This window comes from Asterias amurensis, chromosome 9 (genome assembly GCF_032118995.1).
Source record: "Asterias amurensis chromosome 9, ASM3211899v1".
Classification (NCBI taxonomy): Eukaryota; Metazoa; Echinodermata; class Asteroidea; order Forcipulatida; family Asteriidae; genus Asterias; species Asterias amurensis.
In genome coordinates this window covers 19,852,196-19,872,604 of record NC_092656.1, presented here as the reverse complement: position 1 = coordinate 19,872,604, position 20,409 = coordinate 19,852,196, and the positions used below count along the sequence as shown (strand labels likewise).

Genomic DNA, 20,409 nt, shown 5'->3' with positions numbered 1-20,409 from the left:
ACAGCAGAGAATGCAAAGTTTACCTGTAGTGAGCTAGTTATACAGGTAATGCCCAAGAAATATTGACAAAATTATGACCGATTAAAAACAGAATCAAAAGGGTGCTGACATCGAGCAGACGTTTTGTTCTGGTCTTAACACCACTTATAGCTAGCTGAGTATCATTTGCCTCACATGAGCCAACAACACACTCTCCTGACCCCTACAAGTTGACCCACTTATGAGTCTAACAATCACCCACCAACACAAAACAGTAACAACGTACTTACTGTAAGGAACCCTCATCCACTTTGGTAAAGACAGGCGTTGGTTCATTACAGATGAGCACGGTTGAGTCAAAGAAGAAACCAACAAAACCCACACTGAGGCAACATGCAGACATCTTAAACACTCCATGATGTGAAGTCCCAGCTCAGACCTGTACAGTGTCTCCTTTATAAATACCAGCCTCTTCCAAGACGGCTAGAGCTTCAGGCCTCCCAGCTGAACATATCAACAACTTGAAACACTTGAAAGCCTGGGAGGTGTAAGACCAAGCCCTAGGAATGGTTGCTTCTCCAGTGAGTTTGACCTCATGATCGTCACTCTACCAACGACGCTCGACCAACGATGCTCTACTATGAAGATGAATCCTACAACAAGAAGACAATGGTGACACTGACCTCAAATCACAAATTGATTTAAGGCGCCAGAGCGGGACATTTTGACCAACCAGAATTAGTTGAGAGCTGGGAGAGTTCAGACAGCCAATCAGCAGCTCTGCAGGAGACCCGGAACAATCCATTTCAACAAAGGGGTTGGTGCATTGCAGTATTATTTAGAGAAGAGAGTGAATTACTTACAACTTGAACTGTTTTGTGCATTTATTCTATTCATCTAGAAGCAAACAAGTATTTCTAGGAACATTTTAGCTCAAAACCAATTAAAGGTCGGGTACTTCAATTTTCGTCAGAGGCCCAATACCAAAATAAGCCAATCACATAAGCCAAACACAACCAAAACATTAGACTTGATATTAATGAGATTTGATTCTAAAGTATGATGAGAAATGAAGGTGTATTACATTGGTTGCTATGGGTATGGTATATTAGTTGCTACGGGTGAAGTACATTGGTTGCTATAGTACATCAGTTGCTATGGGTGTAGTACATCGGTTGCTATGGCTATATTACATAGGTTTGGCTAACCACATTTGCGCAGCTTTCTAGTAAAAATAAGACATACAATGTGAAAAATTCTAAACCAATAAAAAGGAAGCATCTTTCTTAGCACATTATCAAAACTTTTTGTTCAATCTATTTCGTCTTATAGACCGATCCAGTAGGCTCCACCCACGACGCACATGTGAGCAAGAACACGTGGGGCTCTCCAATGCCTTTCTGCACAACTCTGCCACGTGCGACATAATACGCGAATGCATGTCGGACCTTAGTGTCGGAACTTCGTTGCACTGTGATTGGTCAATACAAAATGGGGCGGAGCTTAATGGATCAGTCTATTGGTAACCAATACAAGTTTTCTAAAACAAGGCTGAAAAGCTGGACACATTGCATGTCTTCAAGCCAGTTCTATTTATGTAGGTGTTGAATTGGATAATAACCTTCAAGATGTTTCCTTGTCTCACAGTAATCTGAAGACAATTTCCTCCCCACCAGGTTACCATTAAGTCTTGAGTGGCCACCAACGACAAAGTCTACATTCTTAAAGCAGCTGATTAAACCTTCAAGACCAACTTGACTTGTACAAACCCTAAAGGGAGTTGTAGTTTCCCGTAGTTTGTTTCTGCGGGTTTGATGTTTTATTGGTGGTAGATACTGTTTATGTTTATTTGTACAGGTGGATAACAGGACCTGCGGTGAACCGCTACCCTAAAAACTCTCTGGTCTCACAATTTCTGAGGATATATTCCTTGTTTCTCTGAATCCATAACCACATTTGAGACATTTTTTATTGCTTTTACTAACACAGATTTGTGAATTGTGCTGACTCAGATTGGTGGTCATACTCGACCGAAACAAACACAAATTGATCCTAATTAGCTTGCCATGTTTGCAATAACTTTGACAATATTTTATGATTTGAAGAGACAGGTTCTGCTTACAGCTGCAATACTCTATCATATACCCTTCAATTTAACGGAATTGAAATTCTTCCCTAATATTCCCCAAAAACATTACACCTAAACAAACAATTCTTTCTGCTCTATATATTCTTTAAACCAATTGGGTTTCTTTTGTTTCTTCAATTCGAGCAAAATGTGTCAATTTCCAAGTCAGGAATAGTCTATAATCTTACCTACCATATGGTTAAACTTGACATGACCTGACCTTTGACATCACCTATGACCTAGTGCACTTTAACTTGTTCACACCTAACCGGAACCTTATCACCTCTTCTATTTAGCTGCTGTACTCTCATGCTTGGATTGTTGATTTTCACAACAGACTTGAAACACTCAACATACTTCTTTGAAATGGAAATCCAAACGGAAATCCTTTTCTTTAATTTATGTGAACACATAAACAGAACTGAAAGTCAAATGGGCGACTTTATAATATAGATGGCAGCAGCTTACTAGACTAGGTAAATTTAAAACGTCACTGATATTTCTGACCATGCACACATTTCCAACAGCATTTTGAAGCCCTGTAAAAGTTCCGAAAAACTAATGAAGCCACAACCCAAATCCAAGACACAACCCAAGCTGTGATTATTAAAAGGGCATTAGTTTCTCCAAAAGTATCCTCTGTAAAGTTCATAGTGTTAAAGTTCATAGAGTATCATAGTGTTAATTATAAGCAAAGGACCTTTATCAAAGTGGAGCCATCCCAAAGAAACAAGATAACCACAATGAGGCTGGAAGGGACTTTAGTCTGGCCCTGCATTGTACAATGAAAGTCAGCATTAATAGTTGCCATTGTGTACAGGGAATAAGACCAAGATGACCGTAAGCTTTGGTCAATACAGCTTCACATTTTGCAAGGTCAATGGACCCCCCCCTACCTAAAATGTTACTTCCAGAAAATTAACAAAGGTCTACCCAGTTATTGAATTTTTAATGATAAATTCCTGACCCAGTGGGCCTATGGACACCCCCATGTGATGACATAATTGATAACGTCATATTCCATAAAAGACTTGTATCAAATAGATTGGATTTAATTGTAACCAGATGTAAGAATATTTTAGATGAGTCAACAAGATTCTTAAACACTCAAAACATTTGCAACACTTGTAACTTAAAGGCAGTGGACACTATTGGTAATTGTCAAAGACTAGCCTTCACAGTTGGTGTATCTCAACATATGCATAAAATAACTAACCTGTGAAAATTTGAGCTCAATCGGTCATCGAAGTTGCGAGATAATAATGAGAGAAATAAACGCCCTTGTCACACGAAGTTGTGTGCGTTTAGATGGTTGATTTCGAGACCTCAAGTTCTAAATCTGAGGTCTCGAAATCAAATTCGTGGAAAATTACTTCTTTCTCGAAAACGATGGCACTTCAGAGGGAGCCGTTTCTCACAATGTTTTATACCATCAACCTCTCCCCATTGCTCATCACCAAGAAAGGTTTTATGCTAATAATTATTTTGAGTAATTACCAATAGTGTCCACTGCCTTTAAGAGCTGCTTAACAAAATCACCGCTTGGGAAAAAAGTAGGGTACCAATGACAAACAGAACACATTGAAAGCATAATTTGACTGGTAATCCTTTTCTGGTAAGCAAACTGTTTTGATGCTTAACCATTTTGTTTTTTTTACTTAACAGCTCCATGAAAAATTAAAAAGTGAACATGGCTTCACTTCGATATTTACCGAAAGAAATTTTTGTTTTTTTAAGTATTTATTCTTTGACTGAATTTTGACAACAGACGCTTTATCAAAATGAAAAACATATACAAAATTTTGCAAATTAATGCTTCGGGCAATGCACAAATCAAGGCATAGATTTTTTTTATACAAAAAATATCATTTGTGGATTTTTTGGAAGTGTTGTAAATGAAAACTTTTAACTTCCTTTAATATAAATGAAGCCATTTAAAATCTTGATCTAAATTTTCAGGTCAAATTGCAGGGCAAGAATCACATCAAGGACTTAAAGGCAGTGGATACTATTGGTAATTACTCAAAATATTTTATAGCAAGAAACCTTTACGAGTAATGGGGAGAGGTTGGTAGTATAAAACATTGTGAGAAATGGCTCCCTCTGAAGTGGAGTAGTTTTCGAGAAAGAAGTAATTTTCCACGAATTTGATTTCGAGACCTCAGATTTAGAACTTGAGGTCTCAAAATCAAGCATCTGAAAGCACACAACTCCGTGTGACAAGGGTGTTTTTTTTCTTTCAATATTATCTCGCAAGTTCGATGACCGATTGAGCTCAAATTTTCACAGGTTAGTTATTTTATGCACATCTTGATATACAGAAAGTGAGAAGACTGGTCTTTGACAATTACCAATAGTGTCCACTGTCTTTAATATCAAACTCTCTTAAAATGCCTGACCACTGGGCAGGTGACAGCATGTTGTGATCTTGTATTCGATAACATAATATCTTTTGACAAGCCACGGTTCCATAATGTCTTCAGTTTTAATGGAGTCGTTTTCATCCAACGCTGAAATGGAGAGAAAGTCAAGTCTGGATAGACAGACTATGTGTCTGAGTAGACAAAGCACCCTGCTGATCATAGGCCGTGTCCAAATTGGCGGCTACAGTTACGGCTATGGCTGTTGCTAAGGGTGTTGCTAAGGACGTCCTATACTTTAACACTTGATGATGCAGCAAATCAAGCTGTAACCCTAGCTGTAGCCACAAATGTGGACACAGCCAAAGACTGCAGACTTTCAGAGTCTCAATATTCAATATTCAACTTCTTGTCTCTAATTTCATATAACTTTTCAAGTGATAATCAAGATCCTTAAAATCATCTTAGTAGAAATGACAAGTTGGTTTAAAGGAACACGTTGCCTTGGATCGGACGAGTTGGTCTATAAAAAGCATTTGTAACCGTTTTTTTAATAAAATGCATATGGTTGGAAAGATGTTTTAAAAGTAGAATACAATGATCCACACAAGTTTGCCTCGAAATTGCGTGGTTTTCCTTCTACTGTGCGAACTAACACGGTCGGCCATTTATGGGAGTCAAAATTTTGACCCCCATAAATGGCCGACGTGTTAGTCGACGAGGTAAAAGGAAAACCGTACAATTTCGAGGCATGTTTGTGTGGATCATTGTATTCTGCTTTTACAACATCTTTCTAATCATATCCATTTTATAAAAACCGGTTACACACGCTTTTCAAAGACCAACTCGACCGATCCAAGGCAACGTGTTCCTTTAATAGATAAGAAATTAAGAAAGAACGGAAAGAAATAGTTTAAAAACCAAGGAAAGACCTACCGTGACTAATTACATTGAGCTCCTTAAGCACACAAAAAGTAGCTAAGCACAAAAAGTAGCTAAGCACAAAAAGTAGCTAAGCACAAAAAGTAGCTAAGCACAAAAAGTAGCTAAGCACAAAAAGTAGCTAAGCACAAAAAGTAGCTAAGCACAAAAAGTAGCTAAGCACAAAAAGTAGCTAAGCGCAAAAAGTAGCTAAGCACAAAAAGTAGCTAAGCACAAAAAGTAGCTAAGCACAAAAAGTAGCTAAGCACAAAAAGTAGCTAAGCACAAAAAGTAGCTAAGCACAAAAAGTAGCTAAGCACAAAAAGTAGCTAAGCACAAAAAGTAGCTAAGCGCAAAAAGTAGCTAAGCGCAAAAAGTAGCTAAGCACAAGGTTACCAGCCAAAGTAACATCATAGATGTACAATCTGTAAGCGGTCTCCTGCTTTTTGTTTGCTCAGTAGGAAGTAGCTAAGCATAGTTATCTGCTTAAGCAGCTCAATGAAATTAGGCCCTATAGCAAGACGAGAAGATGAGAAGATCTAAGTATTCTTACCTTGTCCACATGTTGTTGAGCAGTCACCCCATCCTACACCCCTCCATCCAAACTGAAGAGGCACAACATACTGGTAGTGTACCTTCTCCTTGACAGTCGATGTCTCAGGGAATATCACCTAGTGGCAAAGTGAATGCAAGAAACTCATCAAAATTACTCTTAAGAGTATAAGTAACTATTTAAAAATAATAATAAAAATTCATGCAAGTTTGCCCCAAACGAGGCTAAAAGCAACTCCTGGTATGGTCTGGGGCTACAAATTAGAAAAATTATTTCATGAGAAACTAACTGATGCATCAATACAACTGTTGACAAAATTAAACCAAATCATCAAGGGTATGTGATTTGTCAAAAAAAGTGACAATCAAAAATATTGATCTCCACCTAGAAAATAATTTCAATTAATATTTGTTATAAAAAGAACAAAGCAAAATAACTAAGCACAGAAAGAAAATTCTTGCTTAGCAGAGACAAGTTACCAGCCATCTACCCATTATGTTTACATGATTGAAACTGGTGCCCCACTATTTGCTTAGCAAAGAAATTACCTAAGCAGTATTTTCTATCAAACAGCAAAATCTTTAAGCTGCAGGATACCACTCCAGTTTCCTGGAAATTAAAGATTGCTGGATGGTGTGTCTGCTGTCCTCTATTGACCAGGAATAACCATGTATTCAATTCACATCTTCCTCATTGGTTTAAAGTTAATCTGAATAACTGCCTTTCAGGGATGTTCTTGTTGAATGCTGCCCTCTTTTGTGGAATCTTAGCCAACTTTTAATGACATTTCACATGGTATACTGCCTTTTGTTTAACTAAGCTTGAAATTGTATTAGCAACAAATTTAGCTTAATTGTTAAATTTCCTTTTCCTTTTTCAAAATCAAAAACATGCACCCATTTCAAATCATGGTCAAAATAATTGACTGTAATTGAATGATTGAATTAAGTCTTTGTTAATAGCCTTGGAAAACATCACAACATGGTACTTAGTTTCCTTAATTGATTTATGACACAAAATTACTCCTTATTTTTGTTCTGCTAATTTAGTTTATCAAATGATTTATGCATTTTATATCAAAGAAATATACTGAGATGCCTCCGCTCCATACTAGATGTCTCATTAAGAGACAAAATGAGAAATCAAGAAATATGCAGGCAACTTAACATGAACACAACAATAACAGATGTAGTGACCAGACGTCACCTGAACTGGTTTGGCCATGTCATCAGAATGCCAGCCTACAGGCTACCCAACCTGGTCTACTACAATGACTTCCACACTCCACGCCAAAGAGGACGCCCACCATTGCGCTGGAAGGTGCAAATCCAGGAAGATGCCAACATTCCACTTCATGAGGCAGAGCACTTAGCTAAAAATAGACATGAATGGGGACGGTTCTCAAAGGAGGCCAAGGGACACCCAGTCCTACGCAGCTAAGTAAGTAAGTAAGTATACTTAAACTTGAATATATTATAATGAATAGGGTAGATGGCCTTAGCTTTCGATCCAATCCGGACCTTCTTCAGAGGCATAAAACAAGTACAAACAAATACATATCCATTTATAGAAAAAGAGAGGGGGAAAGGGATTAAGGAAAGGATCCAGAAAGAAGCGGGAAAATAACAGCCAATCGAAGTTTCTATTTCAGAAACAATATTGGTGGCTATGAACCAATAGGAGTGAAGTGGCGAGGACAAAGGATGTTTAGAATGAAACTTGAATATATTATCATTATTTGGTCTTGTAGGATGTAGGATATTTTCAATACTTACAAAGACTTTGACTGGTTCTGTCAGGGGTCCATCAATATAAACTCTCTCCCTCCCACTTTGTAACGTTGTGTATCTAACAACGCTGTCTCCTAACTGGTATTCTCCAAAATCAGTAGGCGGAGGGTTCCATTGCAGACTGGACCAAGTTGTTGTTCCTCTAAGACCTAAGAAATTGGGTCCTTTACTGGTGAGCCTGATTGAGCGACTGCCTTCTGGAATGGTCAAGATCTCCTGGACTAGAGATGCACCTGGAAAAAAAAGAAGGTTGAAGGGTTTCTTTCATTATAAGAAGCATTTCTTTAATTCTTTTTGGGGGTTTCTTTGAATATTAAAGGGAGGGTACACGTTTGGTAATTGTCAAAGACCAGTCTTCTCACTTGGTGTATCCCATCATAACCATAAAATCAAGCCTGTTAAAATTTGGGCTCAATTGGTCATCGAAGTTGCGAGAAAATGATGAAAGAAAAAACACCCTTGTTGGACGAATATGTGTGCTTTCAGATAAGAATAAAAGACTTCTAGCTAGAAGCCTTTTATTATTTTAGACAGAAATTATCTCTTTCTCAAAAACTACGTTACTTCAGAGGGAGTCGTTTCGCACAATGTTTTATATTATCAACAGCTCTCCAATGCTCGTTGCCAAGTCAGTTTTTAAGTTAATATTTGTTTTGAGTAATTACCAAACGTGTACCTTCCCTTTAACAGCATTTCTTTTATTCTTTTTTAGGGTTTCTTGTATTACTAAAAGTATTCCATTGTGAGTTTTGTTTCAATCAACCAGTCTTGTATAATGTCATAAAGGATGCAGGCTCTAAACATTGTCACTCTCCTATCACGCGCTCGTCAGCGTTTTAATAAGGATGCTCTTAGTGTTATTGAACCATTGCGTTTGTATGAAATTGGAATATCTGTGCAGAAAAACAAACATTTTTGGGTTGATCAAAGAGGGGCTCAGTTGGTTGAGCACAAGGACATTAATCCGGAGGTGACAGGTTCAAGTCCTACTCTAGTAAATTTTTCTTTGTTCAACCCCAAGTTATTTTAAATTAATTGCCCAAACCGTTTCTCTTGTGGTTTATTCCTTGATGAAAGAGAAATAAAACACAAGAACAGGTGTATACTCCTACATCCAATGGTTGGTTGACATACTTACATTTGACTAATGTATTCTAAGAAAATAACAAAATCTAAACGATGTTTTTTCCAAAAACCATGGCTAAGGATTTGGGCTCCAACTTATAGACTTTGATAAATATTTTGAAATAAAGTGTCAGTTATTGATTTGAGGGCTTGTAGCAGGTGAACTGAGACTTAGGCTGGAGACTTAACTGAAGCTGTATTTAAAAAAAAAGGTTTTACACTTGAACACAGTTCTTGCAATAATTATTTAGTTTTAAATGGGTGTCTTATGTCCCCTTTATGACCTTAAGATTCCTCGGCGACAGCACAAAATTAAATGATAAGCATTTCTTAATCCATTATTCTCAGAAACAGGAGACTTGATCATTTTGTTGTTGTTTGTTGGTTTTCAAATTATAATTCAATTTGTCAGGAAGTAGCTTAAGAGACAGGACTAAGCTGAAGTGGTTTCTCGTTCTGCAGCGTAATAATCCTAGGCCTGGACTGCGTGACTAGCACTGATCTATCACAATAACTTGAAGGTCGTATGATAGCATCTGAGAGATGAGTCTTAATAAGGAATGACTGTGTCTTAATGAAGACAGACTTTAAGTTCCTACGTTGGCTAAGAATCGGACAGGAAGCAGTAATTCAAGCAAACACTGGACATACTGTTATTATGTCCTTCTCGACTCGTGTTTTTTCCTGAAGCGGCCCAGTTGAGGGAAAAACAAAAGAATTAAGGAAACCATAAAACGGGCACAATATTTGGTCCCTGGAAAACAAGTAGGAAATTTGAATTGAGAATAATTTGCTGACTTACAGATCTACACACAGATCTACATCACAGTTGTTCTGACTTTTCCAAAATCGGAATCAAAATCAAAACCAAAATCAAAATCAAAATCAAAAATTCAAATCAAAATCAACAAAAGCCTGATAAAATATTCTTTTAAAAAATACCCAAGCCTAGAAAATGGAAGTTGAGCTTCAATGAAGAGTTGTTCTAACACTGTCTACCTGTAGTGTGGTTCTCAAAATAGGAGAAAATGGAACACAAGGTGGCAGCAGACAGGTCTGTCCCATTATATTTTGTATGAAATGTCACGCTGTACAAAAACAACATTGCTGTGTGAGCGTCCTGCCATCTGTATGTCTTGTAACAAGAGAAATAAGCCTAATATAAAAAGACGATAATTCTTTTAAAAGTTGCAGAAAAGAGTTTAGAAATAGGCTGACCGGGAATACTGAAAAATAGGTTTCAAACGATAACGCGGCAATTTCCAACACTTGACAAAAACATGGATGTCAGTATTAACAAAGTCACATTTTCTTTCATTATTAAGTTAACTGTGAACACGTAGGAAAGATGGCATTATAAAAATATGAAACCTTGCCTAAGGCAAAACACCTGTAAACAAGAAATTGTAAATTAACACATTATTAACCCCTAACTGATGCAATCATATATGTTATGAAGCTGAGGAGTGTATCAGAGTCAGGGCTAGAGTTTGGATGGGGAAACCCACAAAACCACGGCCAGGGCTTGTGGCTTAAAATGTACTGAACCGGAATTTTGTGTGCAAGACCAGGGTCCAATTTCATAGAGCTGCTAAGCACAAAAACTTGCTTAGCATGAAATTTCTTCCTTTATGAAAACAGGATTACCAATCGAATTTCCACGTGATTTTCAGAATAAGCAAACAACAGCTGAATACCAGTAGCAAGCAGTATGCAACAAATGGAAATTCAGTTGGGAATCCTGTTTTTTATCAAAGAAGAAATTTCATGCTAAGCAAATTTGTCTGCTTAGCAGCTCTATGGAATTGGGCCCAGAATTGAAGTGGGAAGAAAAGATTCCTACACAGATTATTAACTGAACTGCTTGAATTTTAAAAAGGCACTAAGAAAAGACTTATCTAATTTGTATATTATGGGCGAGTATCAAACTGAAAGTCAACACTTCAACACAAACACAAGAGTTCAACATCGTCAGACTTGTCTAAGTCTGACTTTTAGTCATGAGTTTGACTATTTGTACTTTTTTTTCTGCCATGCCACTAGTCACCAAGATATCAACATTATGAACTTTGATTAAGAGTTGTTAAGGTCGAGTAACGTCATTTACATGGCCTGTTGAATTGGCTGAAGTCTTTTTCCTGAGTTTGAGGCCTATTGACAATTAGGTCAATGAAACCCTCTCTAGCGTGAAGTTAAAGAAACGGAACTCTATCCTTAAAGAAAGTTCAGTACAAAGGACATGTCATTTCCAATAAAATCCATCAGCATCATATGGAAGATGGAAAAAGTAGATCAAGCGTCACATTACAAATGTAGATTGAACAGATGTTAAAAACATGAAGTATGTTTTGTTATTCTCATACCGTATCGATGACAAATGACTAATGACGAATGCCGAATGATTACATCAAGGCTGTAAAGGACAAAATGATCACACTTCCTTTGGGCTATTTTCTTATCAGAATGAATATCAGTATTTAATCACATTTCAAACTCAAACAGCCTAAGGTAACTTAAAGCCATTATACACTTTCGGTACAGACATTTTTTTTAAAGTTCACAGATTTACAAACAATTTACAGGGTTTACAGAAGGTAATGGCGAAAGACTTCTCTTGAAATATCAGTCCATAAAATGCTTTACTTTTTGAGAAAACAGTAAAACAATATCAATTCTCGATAGCGAGAATTACAGATTTATTTTAAACACATGTCATGACACGGCGAAACGCGCGGAAACAAGGGTGGGGTTTTCTATTGTTTTCTCCTGACTCCGATGACCGATTGAGCCTAAATTTTCACAGGTTTGTTATTTGATATAGAAGTTGTGGTACACAAAGTGTGGGCCTTGGACAATACTGTTTACCGAAAGGGTCCAATGGCTTTAATCACATTTCAAACTCAAACAGCCTAAGGTAATTTAAAGTCAATCGGGTCAGGGCAATATCAAGGAATGGAAAATTTTTCACATTAAATTTTTAAAATAATCTTGTGCATCCGTAGTGTTCTTTATCGGAGCTGGGCCAATTTCATGGCTCTGCTTACTGCCAAACTCTGTGCTTATAATCACCATTCTCCGCTTACTGAGCAATCGCCAGATTTCTGCGCTAGCTGTGTAAGCGTAGATGTTCTAGTAATGTGAAAGTACGCAAACTAACAGACAAAAGTTCCCTGCTATCTCGTTGAATTATGTTTGAGGTAAGCGCGGAATTCCCTACCAATTCTTTGCCTATAAAGTAATTGTTGGTTGCCTCTGGAGGCTACCTGTAAAAATTGCCAAAGCCCTAAATATGATTCTAATCCATTTTACTCCCGAGTGCAAACAAATAACATCATGTTGTAATCATAGAGCAAAGGGTTCATCTAATCGTTGATGACAACCAAGGAGGTAGGATCTCAAGCCTCGACTCAGCTGACTGACTCAATAGCTTAGTGATGACAGAAAGGAAGATGAAGTCCTTATCTTATCATTTCCTCTCCAGTTAAGAAGGTGATGATTATCAAGGCCAACAGAGGCTGATGGACACCTCTGTAATATACTATCCTCTTTAGATGAAGAGTGTCAGGTAAACTACCCCACTTGGGAGATAACTACCCCAACATGTGCATAAATTGAGTGTTTGGCAGATAAATTGTTCAAGAGATGTTACAAGGCATTTGACATAGCCTCCATCTTGGGGAAGGGAGAAGAGGGCGAGAGGGTAAGAAGTGGAGGGGAGAGGGTGGGGAGAGTCCTCCTTCAATATATCATCCCACCTTGAAGATGGCAGAGAAACCTGATGGACAGGAGTAATCTGTGTCTGTAATATACGAATCAAAAACTTGAGTTGATGCCCCTGTTTCAACTGGGCTTTCTAATTTCAAGCTTTCCTTCAATCAAGTTTGACCATTTCCTTTGGGAGATAACTGGTTCAAAGAAGGTAGCTTAAGTGTAAGTTTGAGGAGATAATTGGTTTTAAGGGGGTAGGCTAAGTTTGAGTTTGAGTCTCTACTTTGGGAGACAAATGGTTCACGGGTAGTTTATTGACAAGATACTACCCCATTCTGCTTTCAAACCCCCTTCTGACAGACCAACGGAGACTGATTTATGTTCATCTAGGCTTACATGATAATCCATACAAGGCGTGGTATAAATCCAAGCATTAATCCAACCATTTTTTTCTTTTTTTCTTTGAAACGAAACACATGGTCAACATCACAACACAGAATCCTGACAGCCAAGAAGTTCTGGCTGTCTATTGGCTGATTCACTCAGTACAACCAGGGTACAATTTCATAGAGCTGCTTAAGCATGAAATATAGCTAAGCACAAAACAAGTATGCTTACCAGATTACTGTGTTCAGTTATCGAAACGTTGATACTTATTGTAACATTATTTCCTGATTGTGTTGTAAAATTCCCAGAACTGAACAACAGGAATGTCAACGACCTACTTTAATTTCATGAAATAGACACCAAGTTTTAATGAAATGGATACAGAGCAAGCTATGTTCTGTATTTCTAAGCTTTTATTTCATGACTTGCGTTCAGAATTCCAAGAACTTTTAAGAGGTTTTTTATTTCCCCGTTGAAGTAATTGAGATTCACAGCTAACTCCCTGACCTAGAAGCCATAATAACAAGCCGTCTGATGAGGTAATCATACGGGGGCATGAAACCCATGGCCCCCTAATTGCCTTCCCACTTACAATCATCACTAACCCATCCCAAAGGGAACAACTATCCCAAAAGGAACAAGTAGCATGTCTACAGCTTCATATAATAAAGATCATCGTGAGCTAAAAGGGCTCTCGCCGAGAGAGTTAAATCACTGCTTTTCACTTCATTCATAACGGATACTTAGGCTACAAAACCAACGCCGCTTATTACTACTTTTTGTCCCCTACCCTAAAGACGTGAAAACGTACCTGTGCAATAAATACTGCGTAATGAGAACTCGGTACATCATTAGGTGAAATAAAGTATGACAACCAATAAACCCTCCAACCAAACTTCTGATGGATGAGGTTTACTTTAATTCTTGGTTTTGTAAATCCCTTGTCATAAAAAAGAGGAGGGAATGATTAATTAATCTGTGAGTCTGGGAAGAGCGCCACACTGTTAATCTGGAGGTTGCAGGCTCAAACCCTAGACTAGTAAATATTTCTTTGTTCAACCAACTAATATAAAACTCACTGAACTAAGCTAATTCTCTCCAAACTCGTTTCCCTTACTTGAACATTGTTGAAAAGATAACAGTCGGTGAAACCTAGAACAATTCACTGAAGACTTTGGTTAATTTGTCGAAAGAGCCATGGTTTAATAAATTAGTTTACACTATGTTTTGTTTCATGGTTTATTCACAAAATATTGAAAAAATAAAGCCTGAAGAATCTTAACCAGGATCGAGCAAAATAGAATCGAGTATCACATCAGACTTGAAGGACCTCTTGCTTAATTGACACCCCAAAATTTTGCATCTTGACTCTATTGATGTCCCAACAACCACATAAACCAGGTTTCCTTGCTACTGTCTAAATCCAGGGGGTCAAGCACCGTCAAACCAGGGTCTGACCTTACACAAGCCTTACCCATCTTACCTACCCACCCCCCACATCTACAAGGAACAAGAATGACAACAATCTTAATGAGATCCCTTTAAAGCAACAAATGGAGGATTACCAAATGACATGCCAAGGTTTTACTCTTTTTATTTACTTTTATTAAATGTTATTTAACTTTTAGAAATAGTCCTTGATTCATAAATCCAGCTAAGACACGCTTTAAGAAAGTAACTTGTTCACTCAGTTGAGGTTGTTGACTGCAAGTTCGTTCTAATAATGATCAAAGGAGGTTACTTAGACAAAATTGAAAACCGTCAAAATCCAAAAACAAATTATTTTTCTTTGAAAAAAGAATGTTTATTTTTTTCAAATCATTACTTTTGAGACCACTCATGATCAAGAAACTCCATTTACCAGGAGATCCAAAATAAGCGAGCAAATTTATTTGAAGTCCATAACAACTGCACTAACGACCTATACACTAGTTCTAAGCCGATGCATATCACATCAATAGTAAAATGAGAGGACAATTGTTTGTATATCTTTCTCTATTTCAAGTTGCTATGCAGAAAAACTACTGAATAGGTAGTTTTTGCTGTGTAAAGTTTTCCTCTGCCGATTTAGGATGCAAACATTTTCTGAACAGTCATAGCACACTTGTTGCCAAACAGCTTAAGCTGCTAAACATAAGCGACTTTTAAAGCCTTATTTAGGTTTCCAGACGACAGGCCCTGAAGCTGTCAGTTCTGCAAAGTGAAGCAGCACAAATGAGACTTTTAAGGAAGGCCGGTAGAACAAAATGGTCAATTGAGAAAACTACCCCAAAAGGACATTCCAGTGTGATAGCCTTAAAACCACTTTTACACATAACCCGTGAAAACATCAGACCAACTCTCAACTCTTTGCATATCTAGGTCTTCTTTGAAACATAATCGCTGCTGCAAGAAGCAGGTGACTGTGCGTTTAGTTGAAGGATGCCTTCATTGTAACTCCATCTTTGTGATTAACAGACAGGAAAAACATGATTCTTTTCCAGTAATCGAAGAACGTTAAAAAAAGGTGTGTAGAAGGATGTGTGTTTATTCTGACAGGCGGATCAATGGGTTGTATTTGTCCCTCTAAGCGACAGCTTCAATTTGAATCATACAATTAAAACCCAACAAAACACATTGATGAATAGGGTTGTATCTCCAGCTGATTTGTAGACAGTAGATTGCTTGAGAAGGGATCACCATTGGAGTTTACAGAAAAATATTTTACATTGTTTGTTTTAATAGGTTGTTACTTGTTGGGAACGCAAATTAATCTAACCATGACTAAATAACAGTAAGCTCATGTAAAGCATACAGACTTGATCTACAATGGACTCTAAGAACATCTAAATTTATATATCAACCATGGTGGACCAGTGGTTTTAGACTGCAGGACTGGCAATCACAAGGTTGTGGGTTTGAATCCTACCAAGCTAACCTCTGATTTCACAATAACTAGAACAAGTATTGTCGTCTAGTTACTGAATTACAGTTTCTTGATTTGTGTAACTCGTAATCAAAGATGTTAAACCAATGTTTGTATGAGAGAGATTGGCTGTGGTGGCACCTTGGTGTATATATCCCCTTGTGCAAGTTTGACAAGTTCCCTAAATGGGAAGATCATTAAGAGCAAACCTCAAATACATAAAAAAAAAAACAGATTTTAGACTCAGTTTATTCTAGAACATACAGACGTCAAGTTCAGACAACTATGACACAAGGAATTGATGCGGAGTTCTAGGTTTGATCTCCGTGAAGAACTAGAATTTGTTCATTCAGACCATCCAAGACATATTCCCAGTTTCCGTCTCCTTAAATACTCCAGCGAGCTGCCACTCCTTCAGTTTAAGACTTGAGTGGTTGATGGGTTCAGATGACAAGGTGACCTGCTATGACATACCTAGCCCGCCCAAGTAATATTAGCTCTTAAATAATACCTTCAGTAGACATTAATCACAGTGGTATGCGTCCATGTTCAAGCACCAAGGTTTTCTTAAGACATTGCACTCACCAATGTACAAGGAACCCGAAGGATTTGATGCTAATCCTCTAGCTTGGGTCTGGAGCTTGTCGGAGCCAAACACTAGGATTACCAGATCTTTGTTTGAAGGTCTAGCGATGACATCAGTTGTTTTTTATAGGCCATGTCACAGACTACATTATCTAATAAAGGTCTGGGTTTGGTCAAACAATTTACTCAGAAGGAAACTTCGCCTTGACGATGGTGTGTTGAAATTCTAGAAAGGGGAGCACTAGTAGCTCCTTCTGTGGGTTAAAAACGAGTTATAACTAGTCTTATCTCGAGTATCTTAAGACTAGCCATAAGTTTTTCATAACTCCTAAAGAGTCCTAGGACTAGTCCTAAGTTTAGAACCTGGGCTCGATTTCACAAAGAGCTAGGATTGATCTTAAGCTGTGCATCAATCTTAACTGCTAAGCAAGGTATGATGTCACACTGATTAAATGGTGATACTGATAACTCTTCTCAAGATGAAACTAAGTGCTTTTGAAATCAATCTTTATTTCTATTGGAACCTCAGGGGCCAATTTCATAGAGCTGCTTAAGCAACAAAATTGCTTAAGCACGAAAATAGCTCGCTTATTTTACACATGTTACTGGCCAAAATTTCATGCAACATACTTTGCTTGTGACTGGTATTTAGCTGTTGTTTACTTAGCATACCAACTGAGTGGAGTCTTGGCGGGTAATCTGATTTTACTAAGCAATGATTTTTTTGCTTAAGCAAAATTTTGTGCTTAAGCAGCTCTATGAAATTGGGCCCAGATCATATGACTCAGAGGCCATGATAATATCCTAACTGGATATCTGTCTAAAAAGATATTTTTCATTTTGATTTGTCATAAACATAATGAAAAGGAAGACTGTATGAATTTGGAATCAATTACACGAAGGTCAGAAAACAGATTTGACAAAATCAAATTGGTCTGGCGAGATTGAAAGAACTCTTCAAAAAGGAGGCCACATAGGCCAGACACACATATGTCCTTAACCAATAAAACTATCATGTCATACTACAATCAATTAATGCTTTGACATTACCAAATCATAGACATATATAATAATTGACAACAGGAACATAACTGGGTAGAACATTCCTCTTAATTCCTTTCAGTTGATATCAACAATGATGCTGATTCTGGGAGAAGGGCTATTTGTCTATGAATCTTGAGACATAATTGTCTTGGAAATGTTTCTTTAATAATGTGAGATGAGTTTTATGCATGATAATGAGACACATCACAACAGGTGGTCCTATTTATGGGGGCCCATCTTGTAACTAATGTCAGTACACATTGGAATAATCATGATGTACATCAGACTTTGTATTAACAGCCAAAAATAGTTAATGGCCAGACATTTCAACATTTCTGGAAATGTCATGCCATTAAAGGAACACGTTGCCTTGGATCGGTCGAGTTGGTCTTTGAAAAGCGTTTCTAACCGTTTTTTATAAAATGCATATGGGTAGAAAGATGTTGTAAAAGTAGAATACAATGATCCACACAAACATGCCTCGAAATTGCACGATTTTCCTTATACCTCGTCGACTAACACCGTCGGCCATTTATGGGAGTCAAAATTTTGACTCCCATAAATGGCCGACCGTGTTAGTTCTTACGGTAAAAGGAAAACCACGCAATTTCGAGGCAAACTTGTGTGGATCATTGTATTCTACTTTTAAAACATCTTTCCAACCATATGCATTTTATAAAAAAGGGTTACAAACGCTTTTTATAGACCAACTCGTCCAATCCAAGGCAACGTGTTCCTTTAACTATTTTTTTGCATTTATACCTTAGGTCCTTTTGGTTGGTAAGCAGTTTGTAACAGCTATTTCTATTTTCTCATCATATGAACAGGACAGAAATTATTATGACAGCGAAAACTTTTAAACGTTCTTTTTTTTTTTATAGAAATATAGTTTGTTTTTAAACTCAAAATCTTGCTTCAAGGGTTGAGCAATTCAATCAAAATTGGATTGGCAATCTTGCAGTGTAAACCGATGGATTATTTGTGGACATAAAAACAGATTGTGTTAAGTACTGGCCATTCCCAAGCTAATATCTTAAGGGATATGAAAACAAACTTCAGAATAAAATAACTTTCTGGTGAATAAAATGAACACCCTCAGGTACCTCCATGTATGACGTGAACAGAGTGCAAAAAAAGATGTTGGCCTTGTCTCAAAAACGGCAATTAATTCTATGGAAATTACAGGATAGCCCTTAATTATTTAAACCGGTCAGAGCCATTCAAGAAACAGTGTAAGATTGAATCTACTAATCTAGGTCAATAGGAGGCAAGTCTTGTCAACACAACGTATCTTGGCTGGAGCCAAAGTAAATGCCACGTAAGTAATTTGGCAACAGTTCCAAACCAGCTTAGTATTTAGAGTGCGTACAGACGATAGTTAATTGTCTACCTAGAGTGACGCCTAAGTGGCAATGGTATTATTTAATTGAATTAGGTCAGCAAGTTACTGTTCCTTAGGGCGGGGGTTGGGATGGGGTGGGGGCGGGGGTAGGAACTCAAGTCATGAGACCTCTCAGTTATCCTTTAAAACAGAAGGGAACTGTTATGCGATTGGACTCCCTGATCTCTTTCTTTTATTTGTCAAAACAAAAGATCTTCTTGGCATAACAATGAAGCGCCAAACTGCAAAGTGTATTTAGTCTGATGCACACCTGTGTGGTGTCAATGTTTGTACAAATGTTAGGGTCGAGGCTACAGCCTCATTTTAAGGTCACATGTGGTTGTTGGGGGGTAAATGGGTATATCATGAGACCGAGGTACCCCCTGCTGAAGAATGGACTGGGTGGTCACTTGCTAAAGAAACAACACAATGTGAAAGAACAACAAAATAACCTGGGTGGGATATCGGTTAAGAAATTGATGCAAATGGCACCCTTTTATAAGAACATGCAGGAATAAGTTCTGAGTGAATCGGGTGCATGCATTTTGGCTGCATCATTGGCAAGTGTAACCTAACCTACTATAAAATAGATTATCAATTTGCTCTCACTTATGTCTGTACGATTGTTGCATATTTTTCCCAAATAAATAACATTAGTAATAATTATAAGAAAGAAATTCACAAATCTTGAAGAATTTTGAAGAAGAATCAATACTCAAAACGGTGGAGCCCCATTGGTTCCTATTGTGATGTTGTATTCCTTCCGAAAACCAAGTTACCTTTCGACCCTAGCAGAGTCTTCCTAGAAGCCTTCGAGAGAAAGACTCTGCCAGGGTTGAAACTTCAGGCCTCTAACTCACTGGTTTTTTTTTTACATTCATACCGTAGGTCCTTTTCTTTTTCATTTAACTTCTCATCAAATTGTCATATTATACGCTGACCATACAACTGCAGACTTCATACTCGTGTGTGACAGTCCATGAGCCATTCTATGGACAGGGAAAAACAGTCCCTGCAGCAAGGCGAGGGGAGTGGGAGAGGAAGGGGGAAGGAGGGGGGTTCAGTACACCATCCATGAGGTCAGGGAAAATGCAAGCTTTTTCTTCAGCCCTGCCTGAGAGAAGTTGGGGGAAATCCCCAGGCTACAAGATACCCTGGTAACAGGTGTCTAGGTTCAGTGGATCCTGATGACAATACGTGATGGGGGATGGGGGAGGGGGGAGGGGGGAGGGGGGAAGGGAGGGGTAAATGGGATTCACAGTGCTCCTCATACCTTCAACACTACAGTTAGATTAGCAATCTTAAGGATATGACTGATACTTCAAGAATGCGAAACCAATCGTCTCAATACAACTTCTATTTCAGACAGGGAGGGGACCAGGTAATCTTGGAAACTTCCTTCCTGTTAAACGTTGACACGAATCCAGGCAAAATCTCAGGATAGATATTTCTCCAACTCGTCAGCTTTTTGAGTGCTGGATCACCTGTGTGTGATCAGAGTATAGATGTTTGAATAGATAGGATAGGAGGGCGAGTGTGCTGG

At 37.9% G+C, this 20,409-nt stretch overlaps 1 protein-coding gene across 3 annotated transcripts in view; it reads right to left on the bottom strand.

Moving 5' to 3' along the window:
* LOC139942347 (ADAMTS-like protein 1) overlaps positions 1–20,409 on the bottom strand; it is a 109,451-nt gene that overhangs the window by 24,827 nt on the left and 64,215 nt on the right. For all 3 annotated transcript variants that reach the window (XM_071939185.1, XM_071939184.1, XM_071939183.1), the window contains 2 exons: positions 7,717–7,964; positions 5,942–6,059 (listed from right to left, as the gene is read on the bottom strand). In XM_071939185.1, the coding sequence (XP_071795286.1) occupies positions 5,942–6,059; positions 7,717–7,964 (366 nt within the window). The remainder of the gene's footprint in view (positions 1–5,941; positions 6,060–7,716; positions 7,965–20,409) is intronic.